Raw genomic sequence first — 24086 nt, forward strand, 5'->3', positions numbered from 1 at the left:
TTTTTTTTTTTTTAATGGAAAGGTATTAGATTTTGTCAAATGCTATTCTGCATCAAGTTAGATAATCATGAGACTGCTTCGTTCTATTAGTGTGATATATTATACTGATTAATTTTCTTACATTGAATCATCCTTGCATTTCATAGATAAATGGCGTATAATCCTTTTACTATGCGATTGGGTTTGGCTTGCCAATATTTTGTTGAGAGTTTTTACATCTACATTAATAACAGTGTTGGTCTATAGTTTTCTTGTGGTATCTTCAGTGTCAGGGCAATACAGGCCTCATAGAATGATTTAGAAAGTGTTTCCTCCACTTCTACTTTTTGGAAGAGTAGTATTTGTGTTAATTCTCCTTTAAATGTTTGGTAGAACTCATCAGTGAAGCCATCCAGTGCTAGACTTTTCTTTGGAGATTAAATAATTTAAATGTATTTATTTTTCTTTTATAGTGTACTGTTTTGATTCCTTTCTCATTTCCTTTTGTGTATATATTTAGATATTTTTTCAGTGGTTACCTTGAGGATCACAACTAACATCATAAACCTCCAACAGCTTACCCTGAATTGATACCAACTTAGCTTTAATATTATAGCATACAAATCTCTGATCCTATACAGCATCACTCTTCCTTCCCATTTTATGTTTTCGTTGTCTCAGATTTTATCTTTATACATTGTGTACCCATTAACATAGTTTTATAATCATTATTTTACATGCATTTGTCTTTTAAATCATGTAGGAAATAAAAGGAGTTATAAACCAAAAATACATTAATATTGGTTTTAATATTTAGATGTGTGATGGACTTTACCAGAGATTTGATTTGGTTTTATGGCTTCAAGTTATTGTCTAGTGTTCTTTTATTTCCTCTAAGGATTCTCTTTAGCATTTCTTACAGGGAAGGTGTACTACTATCAAACTCCTCCAGCTTTTATTTACCTGGCAGTGTCTTAATTTCTCTTTCATTTCTTTAGTATAATTTTGCTGGATATATAATTCTTGGTTGGCAGTCTTAAGTTTTTTGGGGGGTTTTGCTTTTGTTTCTTTTAGCACTTTAAACGTGTCATTCCACTGCTTTCTGCCCTCCATGGTTTTTGCTGAAAAATCAGCTCATAATCTTATTGAGGATCCCATGGTCATAAGTCACTCTCCCTTGCTACTTTCAAGATTCTCTCTTTGTCTTTGCCTTTTAGCAGTTTGAATATAATGTTTCTCATTGTGGATCTATTTGCATTTATCCTTAGAGTTTGTTGAACTTTTTGGATGTGTAGATTCATGTCTTTTACTAAGTTTGGGAAATTTGTGGCCATTATTTTCTTAAATATTCTTTTTGCTCTTTTCTCTCTTCTTTATCTGGGACTCCCATTGTGTATATTTTGGTCAACTTGATGGTGTCCCACGGGTCTCGTAGACTCTGCCCATTTCTGCTCCTCAGACTGTATAGTTTCACTTCCTATTTTCAAGTTGATTGCCTTTTTCTTCCTTGTGTTCACATATGCTGTTGAAATCCGTTAGTGAATCTTCACTGTGTTTTTCAGCACCTGAATTTCTACTTGGTTCCTTTTTAAAGTTTCTGTCTCTGTTCATATTCTCTACTGAATGGAATATTCTCTGTTCTCTAACATTTGGCGACCATTGTTCTCAGCATTTGGTCTACCAGTTTTTGGCATAGGTACTGTAGTTATCCCCATTTAACCATGAGTTGATTGTTTTTAGTAAGTATCTTAGTACTGAAGAACTGATTAAGAGCTCTGCTTATGACAGTGGAGCTTTCCAGCAACTGGGTTTTTTCTTCAATGTGATCGGGCAAAAATCAGTCATAATGGAAGACCCTGAAGTGCTTGATATATCAGAGACATCTTTTTTTTTGGAGGTGAGTCTGTAGCCCAGGGTGGAGTGCAGTGGCATGATCTCGGCTCACTGCAACCTCCGCCTCCCGGGTTGAAGCGATTCTCTGACCTCAGCCTCCCGAGTAGCTGGGACTACAGGTGCATGCCACCGTGCCCAGCTAGTTTTTATATTTTTAGTAGACACCGTGTTTCACCATATTGGTCAGGCTGGTCTTGAACTCCTGACCTCAGGTGATCCGCCCACCTCAGCCTCCCACAGTGCTGGGAGTGAGCCAGCGTGAGCATTGCACCCGGCGGAGACATCTTTTTTTTTGTCCGGTCTGCACTGATGGTGCCTGATTGTCACTTTTCTTTCTCAAGATGTGGTTGGTTATGGTGATTTTAATTAATATTCACATTTCTAGAACCACTTTTCATTCTCACCAAACTTAGCTTCTCTGAGTTTAGAAATGTTCCATTTGTAATATGGAGCAGATTGGATCCTTTCTTGTCCTTATACTTTCCTTATGAACGTTGCTATCATAATCATGTTTGTACACAATTCCCGTAGAATAGGTTCCTAAAATGAAATGTGAATCATAATATATGTGTAATTTTCATGTGAATAGCGTTTGAGACAAAGATATGATTTCCTGCTGGCTGGGATAATCTTGAAGGTCTTTACTAAAATGATAGATACAATTTAAGTAGATCTTAAAGGATAGAGAGGCTTTCTGTAATTAGGGAGGTGCTACGGGAATAGTTAAAAGAGAGAGAGAGAAGTAGTATAAAGTTCATGGTAGGATACCCTTTTGTTTAAAAATAGGATGTTTATAAGAAGGACTAATGACAAAGTTTCCAGTATTTTAATATAAAATTCTAAAAATCATATAGAAAAGGCAAAAGCACCATACAGTGAGCACACACTCAGCACCAAGATTCTATTGTTACTTTTTGCATCACTTGCATTACCATATTATTAATACGTCCATTTATTCATCATCCTTCTATCTTATTCATTCCATAGTAAAATAAATAGTAGATACCATTACGCTTCACCTATAAACCCTTCAGTATGCATTTCATTAGAGTTCTAATATTTGTGTACTTTTTCTTTTTTTTGTTGTTGTTGTTTTTTTTTTTTTTTTTTGGAGACGGAGTCTCTCTCTGTCACCCAGGCTGGAGTGCGGTGGCGCGATCTCAGCTCACTGCAAGCTCCGCCGCCTCCTGGGTTAATGCCATTCTCCTGCCTCAGCCTCCCTAGAAGCTGGGACTACAGGCACCTGCCATCACGCCCGGCTAATTTTTTTGTATTTTCAGTAGAGACGGGGTTTCACTGTGTTCGCCAGGATGGTCTCGATCTCCTGACCTCGTGATCCGCCCGCCTCGGCCTCCCAAAGTGCTGGGATTACAGGCGTGAGACACCGGGCCCGGCCTGTGTACTTTTTCTTTTACCTCCAAGCAGCATCAGGATATAATAAATTATTATCGTATGATTGAATGAGTTTTGACAAGGCATTCATTTGTGTAACCAAAACTCTTAAGATAGAGAACATTTCCATCATATCAGAAAATGCCCTTATGCCACTTTCCAGGCAGCCTTTTCCTTACCGTCCATCCAGCATTACTGTTTTGATATATTTTTTAAACCACAAAACCCACTTTTGCTATTAGTTTTCTTCAATTAACCCACCCAAATGAAGTACAATTTTTAGTTCTACTATTTGATTTTTAGTTAGATCTGGATCTCTGCATGTTTTTCATTTTAAGTAGTTGCCCTGAAGATTACATTTACGTTGTTACTTTTCACTATTTAGGACTAATACTGTACAATTTCATGTAAAATATAAGACCTTTGCACAAATGAAGTTTTCATTTAACCCCTCTACCACTTGTTTTGTATGTTGTAATTTTCATATCTTACATAAGTACATAGAAAATGGTAAGTCATTATTAAATGGGAGTAATTATAGTACCTATTCAACAAAATTGGAATACTAAATGCAGGAAACAGTGACAGCGAAATGTTTAGAGTATAGAAAATTTTAGCTCAACAAATAGAGAATATCAGTAAAGACATAGAAATTATAAAAATGAAACATTCAGGAACTGAAAAACAATAACTATATAATATATGTAAGCATATCATATATATCACAGTATTATAGATTTCCCTTTAATCGTGTGTGTATTTTAAAGATACTGAAAGGAAAATGTAGTCTTTTATATTTAACATTTTTAGTGCTCTTTTTTTCCCCTGAATATTGCCAGATAAAGTAGGCATTAGCACTCAATCCTCAGATGTATCTTTTCTGCAGTGGGTAGCATCAGAGGTCTCTGTTCAGTTCTTTTAGCATACTTGGGCTGCTGGGAATCTTTCCTACATATACGTATTTCAGAGGTCAACTAGAGATTTGGGCAGAGTGAATACACAGAATTTAGGACTCTCCTTTGGTGCCTGCTTTCTGAGATTTCCTCCTTTCCTTTCTAGATCTGTGCTGTCCAATAGAACTTTCTGCCATTATGGAAATGTTGTATAGTGTATACCATCCAGAATGGTAGCTATTTGCTTCATGTGGCTGTTGAGCACATGAAATGTGGCTAGTGCAGTTGAGAAATGGAATTTTTTATTTTAATCTACATTTGAGTAGTCACATTTGGCTAGTGGCAACTTTATTGAACAGACCATCCTTGCAGAAAGGTCTGTTAGCACTGTTCTTGATGCTGTGGTCATTGCAAACTCAGTCCCCATTTCTGTCTGGGGTTTAGCAGACCCGCAGAATCAGAACAGGGCCTTTTCTTAGGTACAAATGTATTATGAAGAAGGAAACTCAAGCAGTACTTTCCCTTTGTCCCTGCCAACTATGACTGATTTTGATTGCTCTCCAGAGCCTTCAAGTAATAGTTGTTTTGTGTATTTTTGACTACAGTTTATAAATACATCTGTGTCTGATAGAACTACTGCACTATTTAAGAGAAGCAGAACTCCACCTGTTAATCATTTAAATGGTGACCTAATTTTAAGGAATTCATATTTGGTGCTTTGTTATAATTCTCTTACCAATCACTAATTAAATATTTTTGGTTCTGAAATATTTAGCTGATATAGCCAGCTTCATCTCCCATTTCTTTAAGAAAAAACTAGTTACTTAATACTATCATTGTTTAGATGAAAAAGTATTTGGAAGACTTATTTTTCTGTGTCTCTTAATAGAATTTTTATTTTAAACTATCGTAGCCCCGCTTACTAAAAGTATTACTAACCTTTAATGTTACTGAATCTTAGTATTCTAAATTTGATATTCCCATCTCCAGTCATGTTAGAATTTAATGGAATTCTTCAAAGCAACAAACTCATATCGTTGATAACTTGTTTGGTATACTTTGCTTTTTCTAGGTATCTGAAAAGGTTTAAAGTGATGAAGATCAAAGTTCTAAGAAGCTGGTGCCGTCAGATCCTTAAAGGACTTCAGTTTCTTCATACTCGAACTCCACCTATTATTCACCGCGATCTTAAATGTGACAACATCTTTATCACGGGCCCTACTGGCTCCGTCAAGATTGGAGACCTTGGTCTGGCAACCCTGAAGCGGGCTTCCTTTGCCAAGAGTGTGATAGGTATGTTTCAGGTGTACCTTGGAGCCTGACTGGCTTTCTGACATTCCTTTTATTTAGAATCCTGGCCCTGTCAGAGTTTTAAGTGATATAAACCTTAAGAAATTCATAGCTTGAACTCAGGAGGTGATCCGTTCTACTTACGAGATGTAGGATTCTCTACATTTGTGCTTCTTAGAATCATCTTAGAGGCTGTTGATAACATTACATTACAAGGAATAAAGTAAACTTTGTTGATAAAACCTAATGTAACAGTCTTTTTGTTGTTGTTGTTGTTGAGATGGAGTCTCTCTGTGTCACCCAGGCTGGAGTGCAGTGGTGCGATCTCAGTTCATTGCAACCTCCACCCACCGGGTTCAAGCGATTCTTGTGCCTCAGCCTCCCGAGTAGCTGGGATTACAGGCATGCATCACCACGCCTGGCTAATTTTTGTATTTTTAGTAGAAATGGGGTTTCACCATGTTGGCCAGGCTGGTCTTGAACTCCTGGCCTCAAGTGATCCACCTGCCTCAGCCTCAAGTGCTGGGATTACAGGCGTGAGCCACCTTGCCCAGCCAGCCATCTTTTCGTTACACACTGTTGATACTTAATATTATGCACTATTTATGTAATACATACAGTATGTCACTTAATGAAAGAAATGGAATTTATATTTAGTTTTACTTCCTAAAATTAAAAGATAAAAATTAAATTTTTAGACATATAAAATGTCTGTTGGGTATATATGTATATTCAAGAATATTGGCCAAGCACAGTGGCTCATACCTGTAATCCCAGCACTTTAGGAGGCTGAGGTGGGAGGATCACTTGAGGTCAGGAGTTTGAGACCAGTCTGGCCAACATGGAAAAACTCTATCTCTATTAAAAATACAAAAAAAAAAAAAAAAAAAATTAGCCGGGCGTGGTGGCGGGTGCCTGTAGTCCCAGCTACTTGGGAGGCTGAGGCAGGAGAATCGCTTGAATCCGGGAAGTGGAGGTTGCACTGAGCTGAGATTGCACCACTACACTCCAGCCTGGGCAACAGAGCAAGACTCCGTCTCCAAAAAAAAAAAAAAAAAAAAGGAATATCTAGCCTCCTAACATTTTGTGAAAATAAATATGACAATTCATTCTGAAAAGTTGGTTTTATCAACTTTTTTCTTAGTCTGACTCTTCAGAAGTTATGATCTATCTAAAAGAGTATTTCTCAACCTCAGTACTACTGAGATTTGGGGTTGGACAATTCTTTCTTATAAGGGGCTGTCTTGTACATTGTAAGACTCGAGCAGCATTCCCAGCCTCTACCCACTAGATACCAGTAGCACGCTCCCTGCCTGTCTTCTAGTTGTTATGACCAAAAGTGTGTCCCGACATTACTATATATGGCTTCTAGAAGACAAAATTGCCCCCTGTTGAGAATCACTTATCTAAAGAACAAGGCTGTCCCTTTCAGACTTTATATGTTAGAAACTCAAAGCTGGAAAAATAATTTAATGCCTATTTTGATAAACTTTCACTCTATGAAGAGGGTATCACAATTTAAAAACTTGAAGTCTTCATAAACACTCTATTTACTCCCTCCAAAAGGTGACAATAACAAAAGAAACCCATTAATTTTTAAGTGAACTTGGATCCTAAGTATTATTAGGAAAAGCACAGAACACCAGTTATTTGTACATCTTTCAAAAACAGTGTTCTCCTTGGAATATTATGTAACTTCGGTTAGGAACACTTTCACCTTTTCTTATAATACATTCACAAGACGAATGGGAACAGTGTCATTTAAAGCTGAATTTCTTTTTTTGCCTTCTTCACAGGAAACATTTCTTTGATTGTCTTTGGCATCCTGAAATCCCTGACCCAATAGAGTTTTTATTTTCTTTGTTCATTAAATCATAGTGTGCATGTCTGTTTCTTGGAATGCCTTATAATTTGAGGTATGCAGACCTAATTTTCTGGAAGCATTATAAAACCTAGTCTTGTGAGATCACACACTGCTCATAAATCAGTCTGTATTTGGGTTCTATATTTGTGTGTGTATTTGTCTTTTTGCCTGTAGGATGTCCCTCACTGTATTTCTTGTGTCTGTAGTAGGCTTATTTGTGCACTACAGGTGCGATGGTAAGTATGTGAAGAAAAGGGCTCTGGTGAGTGGCCTTTGGAGATAATTACGCTTTATTTCATTTTTTAAAAAATGTATTGAATATCGGATTTTTCACTGCAAGGCCTTCTTAAAAAGTGAAACTAATCAGATTGAGTGTTAATGCCAAGAATGTAGCTGTAAATATTAACCTACAACTACCATACGTTAGTGGACACACAAGTATTTTGATCTTTTTAAACCCATCATCTTATCTTACAGATGTGCCATTATATCTGTTTTGTTCCTTGCATAGTGTCTTTCCTTTTCCTTCTATTTGTTTTCAATATGAATTATATTAGTTTATCTCTTAGCCAAGGCTTTATTTTGACATATTGTTTAGAGAAATTCATTTTACACAGTAAATCAATAAATAGATCCTTGACCTTATTCCAGTTTCATATAAAGGCCTTGCAGTGGAAGATCTTTTACGAGATATTTGGTGGAACAGACTGACTGAGAAGATTTCCTTCCTCTTTTTCCCCCCTTTCCTTTTTTCTCCCCATTCCAATTTCTTCTCTCTCACAGGTCAACCCCTCTGCTTCTCTCCCCGGTGAGTAACGTCTGAAGCTTCTGCTCGCATTGAGTCTGAATCGTTCTTTTAATTTAAGGTACCCCAGAGTTCATGGCCCCTGAGATGTATGAGGAGAAATATGATGAATCCGTTGACGTTTATGCTTTTGGGATGTGCATGCTTGAGATGGCTACATCTGAATATCCTTACTCGGAGTGCCAGAATGCTGCGCAGATCTACCGTCGCGTGACCAGTGTAAGTCTTCCCCTAACTGATTGTTGAACTTGGGTTATATCTAACAAAGAATCCCAAGGTGGATGACATCAAACCATGTAAAAGAGGACAATAGTGGAAGGCATACTGAGTGAACTGTTGGAGTGGGGGTGGTGGTGTTGAGGTATGTGTAAGGCTATTGCTCATGATACAGTGAAAGATAAAGATCAAAGAACCACTAGTTTATCCTGTACCCACCTTGCATTCATTTAAATCTTTATGATGTTTAGAAACACACCCTCATTGCCTACTTTTTAACCCCCTATTAATTCAGCTAAACTCCCATTTTCTCCTACCACATAGGTCAGAGTTAAAAGTAATGTTTTTAATTCAAGATGCTTTGTCAAATTAATTTGTTCACTGACTTTTCTCTGAATGACTTGATATGATTTATTAAATCTTACATATTAGTACCTACAATATTTAAGGCATAAATAAATACCTTTTTGTAGTTTAAATTACCCATGGTAGTTCATGTCTGCTGACAGATATTTTCTACAGCTGTCTAATTGAAACCTGAAAGGTAGTTGTTATGATTCACTTCACTTTATCACTACATACTTCATTATGCTACTCTAAAATACATTTTCTTACATAACCATATTATGCCTGAAAAAATTAACAATCATTTCTGGATCATCCAACACCCTGAACCTGTTCAGATATTCTCTCCATTGTTTCAAAAATGTCCGTTGACAGTGTTCAAAATAGGCTCCATCAAGGTCTACAAAATGTATTTTATTGTTGTAGTTCTTAATCTAGAACTATTGCTTTTACTTTCATTTTCTGCATGCCAGAGATTTATTGAAAAACTTGGATTATTTTGAGGAATGTTCCACATTCTGAATTTTCCTTGTAGTGTCATTTAACTGGTTTATTCTTCTACATTTCTGTAAAGAGAAGTTTACCTTAAAATAGTTGGGGTAGGTTAACAATGTAAAAATAATTTTGTCTTTTTTACTCGCATTCACCCCAGAGTGTACGTTGTCGTTTTCCAGAGGCTATATGATACTGCACATATGATACTGCAGCAGAGTACATGCAGAAGCAGATACAAGAATTCATTTGTAAGGCCGGGCGCGGTGGCTCATGCCTGTAATCTCAGCACTTCGGGAGGCCGAGGCGGGTGGATCACTTGAGGTCAGGAGTATGAGACTAGACTGGCCAACGTGGTAAAACCCCATCTCTACTAAAAATTCAAAAATTAGCCAGGTGTTGGCGGTGCGCCCATGTAATCCCAGCTACTCTAGAGGCTGAGGCCCGAGAATCTCTGGAACCCAGGAGGTGGAGTTTGCAGTGAGCCAGGATTGTGCCACTGCACTCCAGCCTGGGTGACAGAGTAAGACTGTGTCTCAAAAAAAAAAAAAAAATTCATTTGTCTTCCATTAAACCATATTTTTAAAAAGATTACAAAAATGTAAAACAATACCAATCTTATCACTAAATTTGTCTTGTTTTGGAAAATACTGAATTTTTTATTTTAAATATTATATATTTGTAACATAATGAGTTATAATTTTTAATGAATTAATAAATATTTTTAAACTTTCTCAGGTTTACCATCTGTCATGGTAAATATTAATAGATGTAACACACATAGACAAAATCCCTCTGAGGTCTCCAGTAATGTTAATTTTAAGAGTATAAAGGGGTCCTGAGACAAAAGTTTGAGAACCATTGTTCAAAAGTCTTGATAAAATTTAGGCTAAACATTTTTTGCAAGGATACTTAATATGTGGTGCTGTATATGTTATATTGCACCAAGAGGCTCAGAGTATCTCATTATCTCATTTTTAGTAATGTAATTTAATTGAATTTTGATATAGAAGATGTAATTATAAATTGCTTATTTAGATTTTGATAGCTGAACAGAATGGAAGTGTTTATTTTTTTGTTATTTATTTATTTATTTTTTTGAGACGGAGTCTCCCTCTGTCGCCCAGGCCGGAGTGCAGTGGCGTGATCTCGACTCACTGCAAACTCCGCCTCCCGGGTTCATGGCGTTCTCCTGCCTCATCCTTCCGAGTAGCTGGGACTACAGGCGCCTGCAACCACTCCCGGCTAGTTTTTTTGTATTTTTAGTAGAGACGGGGTTTCACCGTGTTAGCCAGGATGGTCTCGGTCTCTTGACCTCATGATCCACCCGCCTCGGCCTCCCAAAGTGCTGGGATTACGGGCGTGAGCCAGAAATGTTTATTATTAAAAACTGATAGGAAACATTTTGCTTTAGGTAGACCAAATTTTACCTCTTCATAAAGGCTTGGAAGAAGTCTTTGGAGTCAAAGATTAATTATAATTATTTATTGCTGTGAATATTCTTTCAGTATCCTTGTTGTGTATTTGTATGTGATTCTGTTGTTGATGGATATGGAGCTACTTTGGACAATTAGTTTAATTTCATGTGAAGTGTAAGAAATGGTGGAGGTTTCATACCCAGTCAAAATGACAGCTGTTGTTTACAGAGAAAGCAGCATAACTGTGAAGTTACTTCTGGCTTTGTAATTGGAATGGTATTTTGTCAGTTATTATTATCGGGTGTGTGTCTCCAAGTCTTTGGCCTGAGGCCTTACTGTTAAATTTATTAACCTCTTTTTTTTTTTTTTTTTTTTTGAGACGGAGTCTCGCTCTGTCGCCCAGGCTGGAGTGCAGTGGCTAGATCTCGGCTCACTGCAAGCTCCGCCTCCCGGGTTCCCGCCATTCTCCCGCCTCAGCCTCCCGAGTAGCTGGGACCACAGGCGCCGCCACCGCGCCCGGCTAGTTTTTTTGTATTTTTAGTAGAGACGGGGTTTCACCGTGTTAGCCGGGATGGTCTCGATCTCCTGACTTCGTGATCCGCCCGCCTCAGCCTCCCAAAGTGCTGGGATTACAGGCGTATTAACCTCTTCTTAATACTCACCCAGATTCTAATACATGTTATAATTGTAATCCCTGAAGCACTGACTCTCAATTTGGGCTGAATGGGGGCAGGATACATTTTTTTTATGCCTTCAGATGATTTTGATAAGTACCCTAGTCATTATTCTACATTTATGCCCTTAGAAAGCTCATCTGCTTTGCCTCTCAGAGTTCTGTATCATCATTCCCAGTTCATGTCTCTTATTATTCCCCTTTCTTCCCCTGATGCATAGTAATTTACATTCTCTCTTTTTTTTCCCCCTTTGAGCATAGGGTAGACTGTTTATTGGGTAATGTCCTCTTTTATTTTGTTTAAAATTGTAGAAAACTTAAGAGGTATATTTGATTTCTTGTTTTTTACTCACTACTTCCACTACTTCCAGTTTATAAGGTTCTTGCTTCAGAATACCTCTTAGATGCAAGCCTTCTTCATTCCCATTGCCACAACTCTGATTTCACATCTTCCTTACTTCACACCTTGCATTATATTCCAGAAGTAGTTTACACTGTGAATTTATTTTTTTATTTCACTTTCTTGCTCTCCTTTCTTGGTATAAGGAACTACCAGTTTGCTTATATCAGAGAAGGACAAATTCTTAATCTTTTGCTGTCTTCATCTTCATCCAAGCACTTTATTTTAGTTAAATCATTATCTCACACATATGCCACTTCCTTTCCTGTATTCCTATCCATTTGTAAATGTTATATAATACTGTACCTCTTCTATAAGCTTTTCTGCTGTCCAGTCAATCCTTATCCTTAACAGTCTTCCTCCATGACATTGTATCTGATTGGTTTCACTGTATAATGATCTTTGCCTTTTCTGAGCTGATTCTTCTGAATTGATATGAATTATAAAATTTTGTTTATAATTGGTTATTCTACTTATAAACTCATAAATTCAATTAATGTACTTACTGCTTATTATTTTTATTGCTTTATATTCTTTAAAATATTTTAATCTAGTACATCTGTATAATTTCATCCTTTTCCAAAGCACTATCCTAAATACAAAATAAATCTCAGTGTCAATAAATGCAACATTTTCTGAATCCCTCCTATGTCCCATGCCCAGAGCTTGATACTAAGTAAAGGTGAATAATCACATTTCCTGTCTTCAGAAAACTACCTCTAATATAGAAGATTAATATGTGAACAAAGAATTATAATTACATTATGGTGGGTATTTTAATGGACACAAGCACTAAGGAGAGTGGAGGAACAATGGTTAACCCTGCTATGGATTAGGGAAGATTTCACAAAAAGGGCGTTTTATGAACTGTCAAAAAGAAAAGGTGGAAGAATGGTGAGAGGCCACTCTAAGAAGCAGGAGTAGGATTTACATGAGTGCTGAGGTGCCAAACATCGTAGTACAGTGGAAAGAAAGGCAAATTGATCAAATAGAGGGAAGCTGTTGTCTTGTGGTTGTAAAGGAGAGACAAATCAATTGCTACTTAGTTTCTCCTGCTCCCAGATCCTGTCTCATCTCAGAGCAGAGAGTTTGGGGTCAGTAATTAAGAGGCAAACTTCTGACTCCTGATACATGTATTTTTGCTGCTATTATATTGTTGTGTTTTAATGGTGAAAGAGATCTTATTTGTTTATAGGCTTTTGGAAGGAGCAAGAGGAAGAGAGAGAGAAGTAGAAATCATGGTGGGTGGTGGTGGATAGGATAGAATAATATCCAGGATTCAGTGGGCTTGTGACATGGTATAATGGTAAGTCTTGATAGGGAAGGTTTTCTCCTGAGATGAGATAAGGGAAGCAAGATGGGTTTTGGAAGCAAAGTCTTGGGTTCACATCCCTGCCCTAGTTATTGCCATACTATGTTGAGCAATTCACTTAGTTTCTCTATGCTTCAATTATTTGGTTCTCTGTAAAAGAGATACCATTACCCTCTTACAGATTGCTTAGCACAGTGGCTGGTACTGGTACTGATAGAAGACTCTGGTTATTTTCTGTGAAATATGAGTTGTCATCTTCTTAGGCGTGTGTGTAGAATGAAAGATGGTCTTTAAGAATGATAAAGGCTTAAAATAACATCTATGAAACTTTGAACTGATTAGAAAATAATAATTGTGAAGCAGCACCAGGCATCCAGAATCTTCCTTTTTAGTGTTGATAAACACTATTATGTAAACAATGAATATATTGTTTGTACTCGTGTCTATATGTATGCAAGTAGAAAACGGCAAATTTTTACCTATTACATACTTACTTCTTGTGAATAACCAATAATAGGCTGGGCCTGTAGACTCACGCCTATAATCCCAGCACTTTGGGAAGCTGAGGTAGGCGAATCACTTGAGCTCAGGAGTTCGAGACTAGCCTGGGTAACATGATGAAACCTTATCTCTACAAAAAATATAAAAATTAGTTGGCCGTGGTGGTGCATGCCTGTAGTCCCAGCCACTGGGAGGCTGAGGTGGAAGGATTGCCTGAGCCGGGGAGGTGGAGGTTGCAGTGAGCCTAGACTGTGCCATTGCACGCCAGCCTGGACAATAGAGTGAAAGCCTGTCTTAAAAAAACAACAAAAAAACCCCACAATAGCTTAGATTGCTAAATTGGTCCTCAGTTTTCTATATTCTGAATTCTGTGTATCAGGGTTTGAAGAATAGAATATAAATTATTGACATAAATGAATTAGGTTTCATAGGAGGAAAGTTAATTTTACTTGGTGTCTTTTCTACTTAATAAATTTCATCTGTGTATTTGTGAATATTTATTAATTATAAACTGTGACCAAGCACTATACTAGGTATTGGGGATATACCAAGTCAAAAAGTTGTGTGAAAAAAAAAAAATGTTGATAGAAGTCGATAAGTTGACTAGGCGTGATAGCTCACGCCTGTAATCCCAGCACTTTGGGAGGCCAAGACTGGGGGATCACTTGAGGTCAGGAGTTTGAGACCAGCCTGGCCAACATGGTGAAACCCCAGTCTCTACTAAAAATACAAAAATTAGCTGGGCATGATGGCATGCACCTGTAATTGCAGCTCCTTGGGAGGCTGAGGTAGGAGAATCACCTGAACCCAGGAGACAGAAATTGCAGTGAGCTGAGATAGTGCCATTGTACTCCAGCCTGGGTGACACAGCAAGACTTAGTCTCAAAAAAAAAAAAAAAAAAAAAATTTTTTTTTTGATAACTCTATTAGAGTGATAAGGTTTGTGTCTAGAATAGATGGGAGATAAAGGGTGAGAAGCTGAACTAGGTTTATTGTTACAGCACAGCAAACTCAATCATTTCTTTTTGCCCAAAATATATGACTAATGCAATCAGATTTTTTAATTAAAACATGTAATGAAGTAATTATGGAGGAAATATAAGCCAGTAGATTCAAAACTGAGGGGAAAAATAACAAAAGTTGTAGTGGATCAAAGTTGATTTGTAGATCAACATGCTATATGAGTGATATTACTAAATAGTAACAGGTGTTTCTGTTCTGTGACTCCTGAGCCTTAATTTCCTCATGATTGTGATAGTCATAACTGCCAGGCCTGCTAAGGTTGTAAAGAACAAATCTGTTGAAATTACATAAGAAAGTACATTTGAAAAAGTTGAGAAATACATTTTTTGTGTTTGACATATAACTAGATGGACTCTGAAATGTCCTCTATCTCAGTAGATTCTTGGTGTTTCAGAAGGGTTTGACTTAGAGTTTCTGCCACAAAAGATTGGGAGGATAGTAGCAGTAACTAGCTTTTTTAAGTGTAATGAGGCTCATATTTGCACAGAAGTTACAAAATCTGTGACTGTGATATATTCAAGGAATTTTATTTTTAAAAACGCCTCCAACTTTTCAATAAAAAAGTAAATAGATGACAAATTATTCTGTGTAGAGATAAATATCTAGATATTAAAACTTAAAAGTATGATTCTGATTACATAATCAAGTCATAGGCTTTCAGTAGTCCTTAAAGTCTGCTTTCTATCCTTCAGTGAATTTTCGAACTTTGTTAATAGAATATTTTGTGCTTATCAAATTAAACATTAGAAGACTTTTGGGGACTTGATTGATTCTCTGCATGGCATAATGTGCTAAGTCAGAGTATTAATCAGGAATAATTTTCTTTTTTGTGCATACTAAAAATGTACATTTAGATTTTTTTCTAGCAGCGTTACTGAATATATTATATAATTAACCCATTTAAAGTGTATAATTCACTGGCTTTATTACCTTCACAGTGTTAAAAGAAAAACTTAAGCCAAATTAAATTTAAAGGTGTTTAATTGAGCAATGAACGATTCGTGAATTGAGCAGCCCCCAGAATCCCAGCAGATTCAGAGACTCCAGGGATGCCTCATGGTCAGAACGGATTTATAGACAAGAAGAAGGGATGTGACATACAGAAATCAGAAGTGAGGTACAGAAACAACTGTTTCTGTACAGCTTGCTGGTTACAACTTGCTGTTTGCCTTATTTGAACACAGTTTGAACACTCAGCAATGTATGAGTGGTTGAAATATGGCCACTAGGGCTGGGCGCGGTGGCTCACGCCTGTGATTCCAGCACTGTGGGAGGCTGAGGCAGGCATATCACCTGAGTCCAGGAGTTTGAGACCGGCCTGGCCAACACGGTGAAACCTCATCTCTACTAAAAATATAAAAATTAGCCGTGCGTGGTGATGGGCGCCTGTAATCCCAGCTACTTGGGAGGCTGAGGCAGGAGAATCGCTTGAACCCAGGAGGCAGAGGTTGCAGTGAGCCAAGATCACGCCATTGTACTGCTGCCTGGGTGACAGAGTGAGACCCTGTCTCAAAAAAGAAAGAAAGAAATTTAGCTGTTGGGATTGGCCAAGCCTCAGCAGTTGTTAGTTACAGGCACATACTCCTAAGTTAGGTTTTCAGTCTTGTCTACCTATTAAGTTAGGTTGCAGTTAGTCCGCAGAGACTCAAATTAGAAGTACAAAGTCCTTCTTGGGCCATATTTAGTTTGCTTTAACAATAGGTATGTGCAACCATCACCACAGTCAACTTTAGAATAATTTTATCACATGATAAAGAAATTCTGCACCCTGTAGCAATCACTTTTCTATACAAACATTCCCCCAACTCCTGTGCAACCCCTAATCTGTTTCTGTCACTATAGATTTTTCTGTTCTGGACATTTCATCTAAATAGTCATTTAATATGTGGTCTTTTGTGACTAGCCTCTTTCACTTAGTATAGTGTTCTCAAGGTTCGTCCATGTTGTAGCAAATGTTCATGCTTCATTCCTTTTTAAGTCTGAGTAGTAATATTCCGTTGTGTGTGTGTGTATATATATATATAAAACACAATTGTTTAGCCATTTATCCATTGGTAGACGTTTGGACTGTTCCTACCATTGGCTGTTGTGAATAGAGCTGCTATGAAGAATATTCATGTGCAAGTTTTTGTTTGAATATCTGTTTTTACTTCCTTTAGGTATATAGCTGGAAGTGAAATTGCCATGCATATGTGTTAATCCTATGTTTAACCATCTGAGGAACTGCCAGCCTATTTTCCAATAGCTGTACCATATTACATTCCCACCATCAGTGTGAGAAAATTCTGATCTCCCCATATTCTTGCCAACTCTTGTTGTTGTTATTATTGTTATTATTATTTATTTTTGGAGACAGAATCTCGCTCTGTCACCCAGGCTGGAGTGCAGTGGCATGATCTCGGCTCACTGCAATTTCCGCCTTCTGGGCTCAAGCGATTCTCCCGCCTCAGCCTCCTGAGTATCTGGGACCACAGACACACACCACCATGTTGGCTGATTTTTTTGTATTTTTTGTAGAGACGAGGTTTTGCCATGTTTCCCAGGCTGGTCTAGAACTCCTCAGATCAAGCAATCTACCTGCTTTGGCCTCCTAAAGTGCTGGGATTACAGGTGTGAGCCACTGTGCCAACCTGTGTCTTCTGTTCTTAAAAAGACAGCAGTCATTGGGTTAAGGACCCACACTGCTCCTGGATGACTTCATCTTAACTAATTACTTGTGCAATGATCTTGTTTCCAAAAAAATTCACATTGTAAGGTACTAGAGATTAGAACCACAACATATCTTTTTGAGGGATGCAGTTCAACCCCATAACAATTCGTGGGTTCATTCAACAAATATTCAAGTCTCTTCTATGTTGCAGACTGTTTCCTAGATCCTAGATATTGAATATTATTGTTATGTCAAACACAGTCCCTGTCTCTAAAGAACTTACCAAGGGAAGGAGAACAAACAAATAAAGCAAACAGTTACAATACAACAGAAAACACTTATTTGGCCGGGCGCGGTGGCTCAAGCCTGTAATCCCAGCACTTTGGGAGGCCGAGACGGGTGGATCACGAGGTCAGGAGATCGAGACCATCCTGGCTAACACGGTGAAACCCCGTCTCTACTAAAAAAAAAAAAATACAAAAAACTAGCCGGGCGAGGTGGCGGGCGCCTGTAGTCCCAGCTACTCAGGAGGCTGAGGCAGGAGAATGGCGTGAACCCGGGAGGCGGAGCTTGCAGTGAGCTGAGATCCGGCCACTGCACTCCAGCCTGGGCGACAGAGCGAGACTCCGTCTCAAAAAAAATAAATAAATAAAAAATAAAGAAAACACTTATTTTAGGGATAGGTACTTAATGAAAGCATGTAAGAGTGGTACCTAATCAAGTTTAGACAGGTTAGGTATATGGTGTTAAAGAATTAGGGAAAGACTAAGATAGTGTTGTATTTGAAGATCCACAATTTTCTCTATCTACCAAGTTTGGAAGTAGGAAAAGGAAGAAGCAAGGGATAAGGGACAAAAGGAAAACTTAGACTTTAATGTAGATCACTGAGGGGACTGTTTTAAAAGTGGGTAGGTATCATGTATGTCAACACATACAGACTTAAATTTTAGAAAGATTGTTTCTGACTGCAGAATGGAGAATGGATTTCTGAGGAAAGACTAAATGTTGAAAACCCAGTTAAAAGGGTATTGAAGTAATCTAAGGAAAATGACTAACAGTCTGAAATAAGGAATTGTAAGAGAGAAGGCCAAAGTGGGTGCATTAGAGAGATTTTGTTTGTGAATTAGATTTGAGCTAACCTCATTTTTTTTTCCCACTTAACATTTATGAAAATAAATGCTCATGTATGTATAAGATCAAACAGAATATCAAACCTGATTGTGAGGTTAAATATATAACTTTAGATTTGGAGAGTATAAAATTTATAATTTTTTTTTTTTTATTTTTTTTTTGAGACGGAGTCTCGCTCTGTCGCCCAGGCTGGAGTGCAGTGGCGCGATCTCGGCTCACCGCAAGCTCCGCCTCCCGGGTTCACGCCATTCTCCTGCCTCAGCCTCCCGAGTAGCTGGGACTACAGGCGCCCACAACCGCGCCCGGCTAATTTTTTGTATTTTTAGTAGAGACGGGGTTTCACCGTGGTCTCGATCTCCTGACCTTGTGATCCACCCGCCTCGGCCTCCCAAAGTGCTGGGATTACAGGTGTGAGCCACCGCGCCCGGCAAAATTTATAATTTATATATGAAATGGTTTACATATTTTATTTACTAAATCATTCCTTTTATTTATTTATTTATTTATTTATTTATTTAATTTTGAGACAGAGTCTTACTCTGTCCTTTAGGCAGGAGTGCATGGCTCAGTCTCGTCTCACTGCAACCTCTGCCTCCCAGGTTCAAGTGATTTTCCTGCCTCAAGCCTCCTGAGTAACTGGGATTACAGGTGCCTGCCACCATGTCTGGCTTTTTTTTTTTTTAAAGTAGAGATGGAGTTTCACCATGTTGGCCATGCTGGTCTCGAACTCCTGACCTCAAGTGATCTGCCCACCTCGGCCCCCAAAGTGCTGGGATTACAGGCATGAGCCACAACGCCTGGCCCATTCTGTCATATTCTAAATGGAATAGCAAACTATGCTTCCTGGCCAAATCCAGCCTGGTGCCCATTTTTTACAGCCCATGACATACATATGGGTTTTGGTTTTGTTTTTAATTTTTTGAGAGAAAGTCTCGCTCTGTCACGCAGGCTTGAGTGCAGTGGTACAATCATAGCTCTCTGTAGCCTTGAACTTCTGGGCTCAAGTGATCCTCTTGCCTCAGCCTTCTGAATCTCTAGGACTACAGACGTGTGCCACCATGTCCAGCTTTTTTTTTTTTTTTTTTTTTTTTGTAGAGGTGGGGTCTCACTATTTTGCCCAGACTGGTCTCAAACTCCTGGCCTCAAGTGATCCTCCTACTTTAGCCTCCCAAAATGCTGGGATTACAGTTGTGAGTACCATGCCTGGCTTGTTTTTATATTTTTTAATGTTTGGGGAAAATGTCAAAAGAAGACTATTTTATATGATACGAAAACTACATGAAATTCAAATTTCAGTGTCCATAAATAAATTTTTCTGGCATACAACCACACTCATTTGCTTCCATATTATTTATGGCTGTTTTCACACTATAATGGCTGAGTTGAGTAATTGCAGCAGACTGTATGATACATAAAGCCTACAATATTTACTATTAGGCTCTTAACAGGAAAAGTTTCTCACTCCTGTGCTAAACATGTCACCAGAACTTTGTAAAACATGTTCCCTGGTAGAGCTCTGTAAGAAATTACTGATCTGCGAAAGTAGTGGTGATGTTCTTCTATAAGAATGCGTTAGCCTCGGTACTTGTAATAGACATGAGAATCTTGGTGCAAGCAAGTAGCTACTTAACAGGTCAGAAAATGTATAGGCAGTCTTTTCTCTCTGTTAAGGGTAGAACTAAAACTTTAACATTTTTATTTGCCAAATGCAAACTCAAAAGCTCAGTTGAGAAGAAAATCTTCTTAAATGAAAGATGTCTTTGGTAGTAAGTTTAACAGAACCTAGAAAGACTGGTGTCACTGTTTCTGTATTCTCAGTATAGTGTTTAACCTGTTTTCAGTTGTTCAACAGCTTTTGTTTTTTATTAAACTGAGACAAAATTCATATATCATAAAATTAACCATTTTTAAGTATACAGTTCACTGGTTTTTAGTATATTCACAATGTTAATGCAGTTATCACTCCTAATTCCAGAACCTTCCCATCATCCCCAAAATGAAGCCCCATACCCGTTAGTAGTCATTTCCCATTCCCCTCTCCAACCCATCCCCTAGCAACCACTAATCTGCTTTCTGTTTCTGGATTTGATTTTCCTATTCTAATTATTTCATGTAAATGGAATTATACAATAAGTGGCATTTTGTGTCTGACTTCTTTCACTTAGCAAAATGTTTGCGAGGCACATCCATTTGGTAGCATGTATCAGTACTTTTTAATGGTTAAGTACTATTCCATTGCATATATATACTACATTTTGTTCTATTCAGCAGGTTTTATTTCCCTTTAGTTCTTTAGTTTCTTCCTCTCGTTCTTATTGTTAAACTGCTTAACTCTATAGCTGCCTCTTAATCTGGAGAGAGATTGAGAACAGTGTTTTAGTCCATTTGGGCTGCTATATCAATAATGCCATAAACTAGGTGGCATATAAAGCAACAACCATTTATTTCTCACAGTTCTGAAGGCTGGAAAGCCCAAGATCAAGTGCCATCAGATTTGGTATCTAGTGAGGTTCTGTTCCTCATACACGAGACTTTCTCATGTCATTTTCACATGGTGGAAGAGTCAAACAAGCCCCCTCAGGACTCTTACAAGGGCAGTAATCCCTTTCACGGTTCTGCCATCATGACCTGATCTGCTCTCATGACTTGATCTCTCCTCCCAGAGACCTTCACCTCTTAATACTATCTCATTGGACATTAGATTTCAACATAAAAATTTCCGGGAGACACAGACATTCAGACTATAGCATACATGAAGGAGAAAATTATAGTGTCTTAAAAGGTATTGTCCTAGAGCTTGGCTTATTACATCGTTGTTTATATTCATTGTGCACAGCACACTGTAGGCACTCATTAATATTTTGAAGAATAAATGATTCAAAGGAATATCAAATATAGTCAAAATTAGACATTATATAAATTTGGGAGAGTTGTATTTACTCTATGAAAGAGAAGTGAAATTTAAGGTGACCTTCAAAATTATCCTACTAAAATGAAGTTGAATAGCAGCAAGTAGAAACTGATGTACCTATAAAAGCAATATATTTTATCTTAATAGCAGAAAACACACTTACTTTTGCACGAACCTAATAGAATAGGAAAAACTATTTTGTGCAAATAAAGCAGAAAACAATAATAGGTAGAAAGGCTATCCTAGGACTAGAAAGGCTCTTCTGTAGGTTCTCAAATCTCGGTTGTAATTTCTGAACAACTAGCTTAACTCTTTCCATTATGGGGCTAGGTCTGTTTTGTTTTTTTTGTTTTTTTTGTTTTTGGTAGGTATTTCCCCATAATTTTTACCCTATAATTACTCTCACCTTGTTCTTTCTTCCCTGAGACTTCATAGGGCAGACCAAATCGTAATTTCACTTGGTAGTCCCTCAAATGTTTCAAGACAGTTTTTCTAATGTTAGGAGTCCTTTTTTGTCAAGACCCATCATTGTCAATTTGTAAAACTAAAACTTGTTCCTTTGAATTTCTTGAGGGAAGGGGCTTATATTCGTTATTAGAAGAGGGAGATGCTCAACAACTGTTTTCTGATCTTCAGGAGGTTACATAAGAAAGAAGAGAAACTGTAATTGAATATAATGAACTTGGCGACATTGTATAATATTGAGGGGCCTTGGTGGTAAAGGTTTGAGGTTCTGTCACCTGAGAATTTTTGAGACGGGATCAAGACAGCTAACAGAGACTCAAGTGATTTTTTTTTTTTTTTTTTTTTTTTTGGAGACGGGGTCCATCTCTGTCGCCCAGGTGGGAGTGCAGTGGCATGATCTCAGCTCACTGCAACCTGTGCCTCCTGGATTCAAGCAATTCTCCTGCCTCAGCCTCCCGAGTAGCTGGGATTACAGGTGCCCGCCACCATGCCCGGCTAATTTTTGTATTTTTAGTTAAAACGAGGGTTTTACCGTGTTAGCCAGCCTGTTCTGGAACTCCTGAGCTCAAGTGATCCACCCGCCTCGGCCTCCCAAAGTGCTGGGATTACAGGCATGAGCCACCACGCCCGGCCCAGGCTTGAGTGATTAGTTCAGCATGGTATTAAAAGTTATTGAGGACCCCAAAGAGCTTTTGTTTACTTGTGTTCTATCTACTTTACTGCATTATAAATTAAAATAGAATTTTAAAAAGCACTTAAAAATGATAACATAAGCCCTGTATATGTTGGCATCAAAAGCATTTTTATGACAAATAACTATTTTCCAAAACAAATTTTAAAAACTTATTGAGAAGAGGGGCATTTCCACATTTTTGCAAATCTAATGTCTAGTCTAAAAGAAGATTGCTAAATTCTCATATCTGCTTTTCTATTCAGTCTGTTACAATATGTTGTTTGGGTTGAAGTATATGAAGAAAATCTGGCCTCATGCAGATATGTAGTTGTGAAAGGAAATACTTTATAGGCCACAAGATAGGATATTGAGGACCCTGAAGGGTCTTTATACCACACCTTTGAGAACCACAGTTTTAGCAAACCATGCAAAGTACAGTCCTTAGAACAACAGAATCAGCATCTCAGGGTGTTTGTATTAAATGTAAAATTTTGGCCCCTTTCCAAGCCTGTTAAATTAAAATCTGCATTTTACATAGTACAAGGGTGATTCATATGTACATTAAAGTTTGAGAAGTATGAGCTGGGTCATTAATCCCTTAAGGTCTTTTTTAGTTCCATGTACCTTTATTTGGTTAATTAAATAAAAAGTAGGCTATATAATATAATAGCAAAATGTTATTTAAATAAACTATTGTTCAGTCATTCATGTAAACTTTTAAGTCACATTATAAGTAACCAATTTGACTTAAAAATTGTATTATTATAGCATTTCTATGCAATTTTACATTTTTTCTGCCTGTTTGGTTGTTGCTTTTTAAAATTTTTCTTTATTTTCTTTATTTTTTTTTGAGACGGGGTCTCACTCTGTCACCCAGGCTGGAGTGCAGTGGCGCGATCTTGGCTCCCTGCAACCTATGCCTCCTGGGTTCAAGTGAGTCTCCTGCTTCAGCCTCCCAAGTAACTGGGAGGGACAACAGGCATGTGCCACCACAGCCGCCTAACATGTATTTTCTGGTAGAGACGGGGGTTTCACCATGTTGACCAGGCTGGTCTTGAATTCCTGACCTCAAGTGATCCGCCAGCCCTGGCTTCCCAAAGTTCTGGAATTACAGGCGTGAATGACCACGCCAGGCCTGGTTGTTGCTTTTTAAAAAGGAAAACCAGTAAATCAAGCTGTAGAAAATGTGGAGTAAAAACAATTGGAACTGTGCTAGAATCCTTAGTTTCTAAGGATGCTGCAGGTGGCATACATTTGTGCTTTATTTTTCCTCTAAGCTGTGAAAATTTAGTTGTGTATGCTCTATAGTCCTTAATTCTGCACCGTCCATTACTGTACTTCTTGCCTAGGAAATACTGTCTAGATTTTACCAATCTCCATTCCCATCTTCTGGCTTCTAGCAAAGAATAAAAAGGGCTTTGATCTTTGTTACTTTTCTAAAAGTTTTCTTATGTTTTGGGTGCTGAGATAAATGTGGAGGGTTTAAATAAGTTCTTAGATAATATAATTTATATAATTATATAAGCAATCATGATGATTCTGTGTTGAAATAGGCCTTGAAATATTGTACCTTCTCTTAAGTCAGCTTGGGATTTAAAATTTGAATTAGTAAATTTAACTAATTTTAAAATTATGTTAGTGTCAGTCTGCTTAACTGTTGCATACTTATTAAAGAAATGTGCATGGTTATCCATTGGAAGAGGTCCTAGGGCTTCCTGATACAAACACAGCCACAGACCCCAGCCACTCTAGATTTCTGG

At 37.8% G+C, this 24086-nt stretch overlaps 1 protein-coding gene across 28 annotated transcripts in view; it reads left to right on the plus strand.

Moving 5' to 3' along the window:
* The window catches only part of WNK1 (WNK lysine deficient protein kinase 1), a 156996-nt gene that overhangs the window by 67654 nt on the left and 65256 nt on the right, over positions 1–24086 (plus strand). For all 28 annotated transcript variants that reach the window (XM_050746987.1, XM_050747000.1, XM_050747008.1 and 25 more), the window contains exons 3-4: positions 5230–5450; positions 8178–8335. In XM_050746987.1, the coding sequence (XP_050602944.1) occupies positions 5230–5450; positions 8178–8335 (379 nt within the window). The remainder of the gene's footprint in view (positions 1–5229; positions 5451–8177; positions 8336–24086) is intronic.

This window comes from Macaca thibetana, chromosome 11, assembly GCF_024542745.1.
Source record: "Macaca thibetana thibetana isolate TM-01 chromosome 11, ASM2454274v1, whole genome shotgun sequence".
Classification (NCBI taxonomy): domain Eukaryota; kingdom Metazoa; phylum Chordata; class Mammalia; order Primates; family Cercopithecidae; genus Macaca; species Macaca thibetana.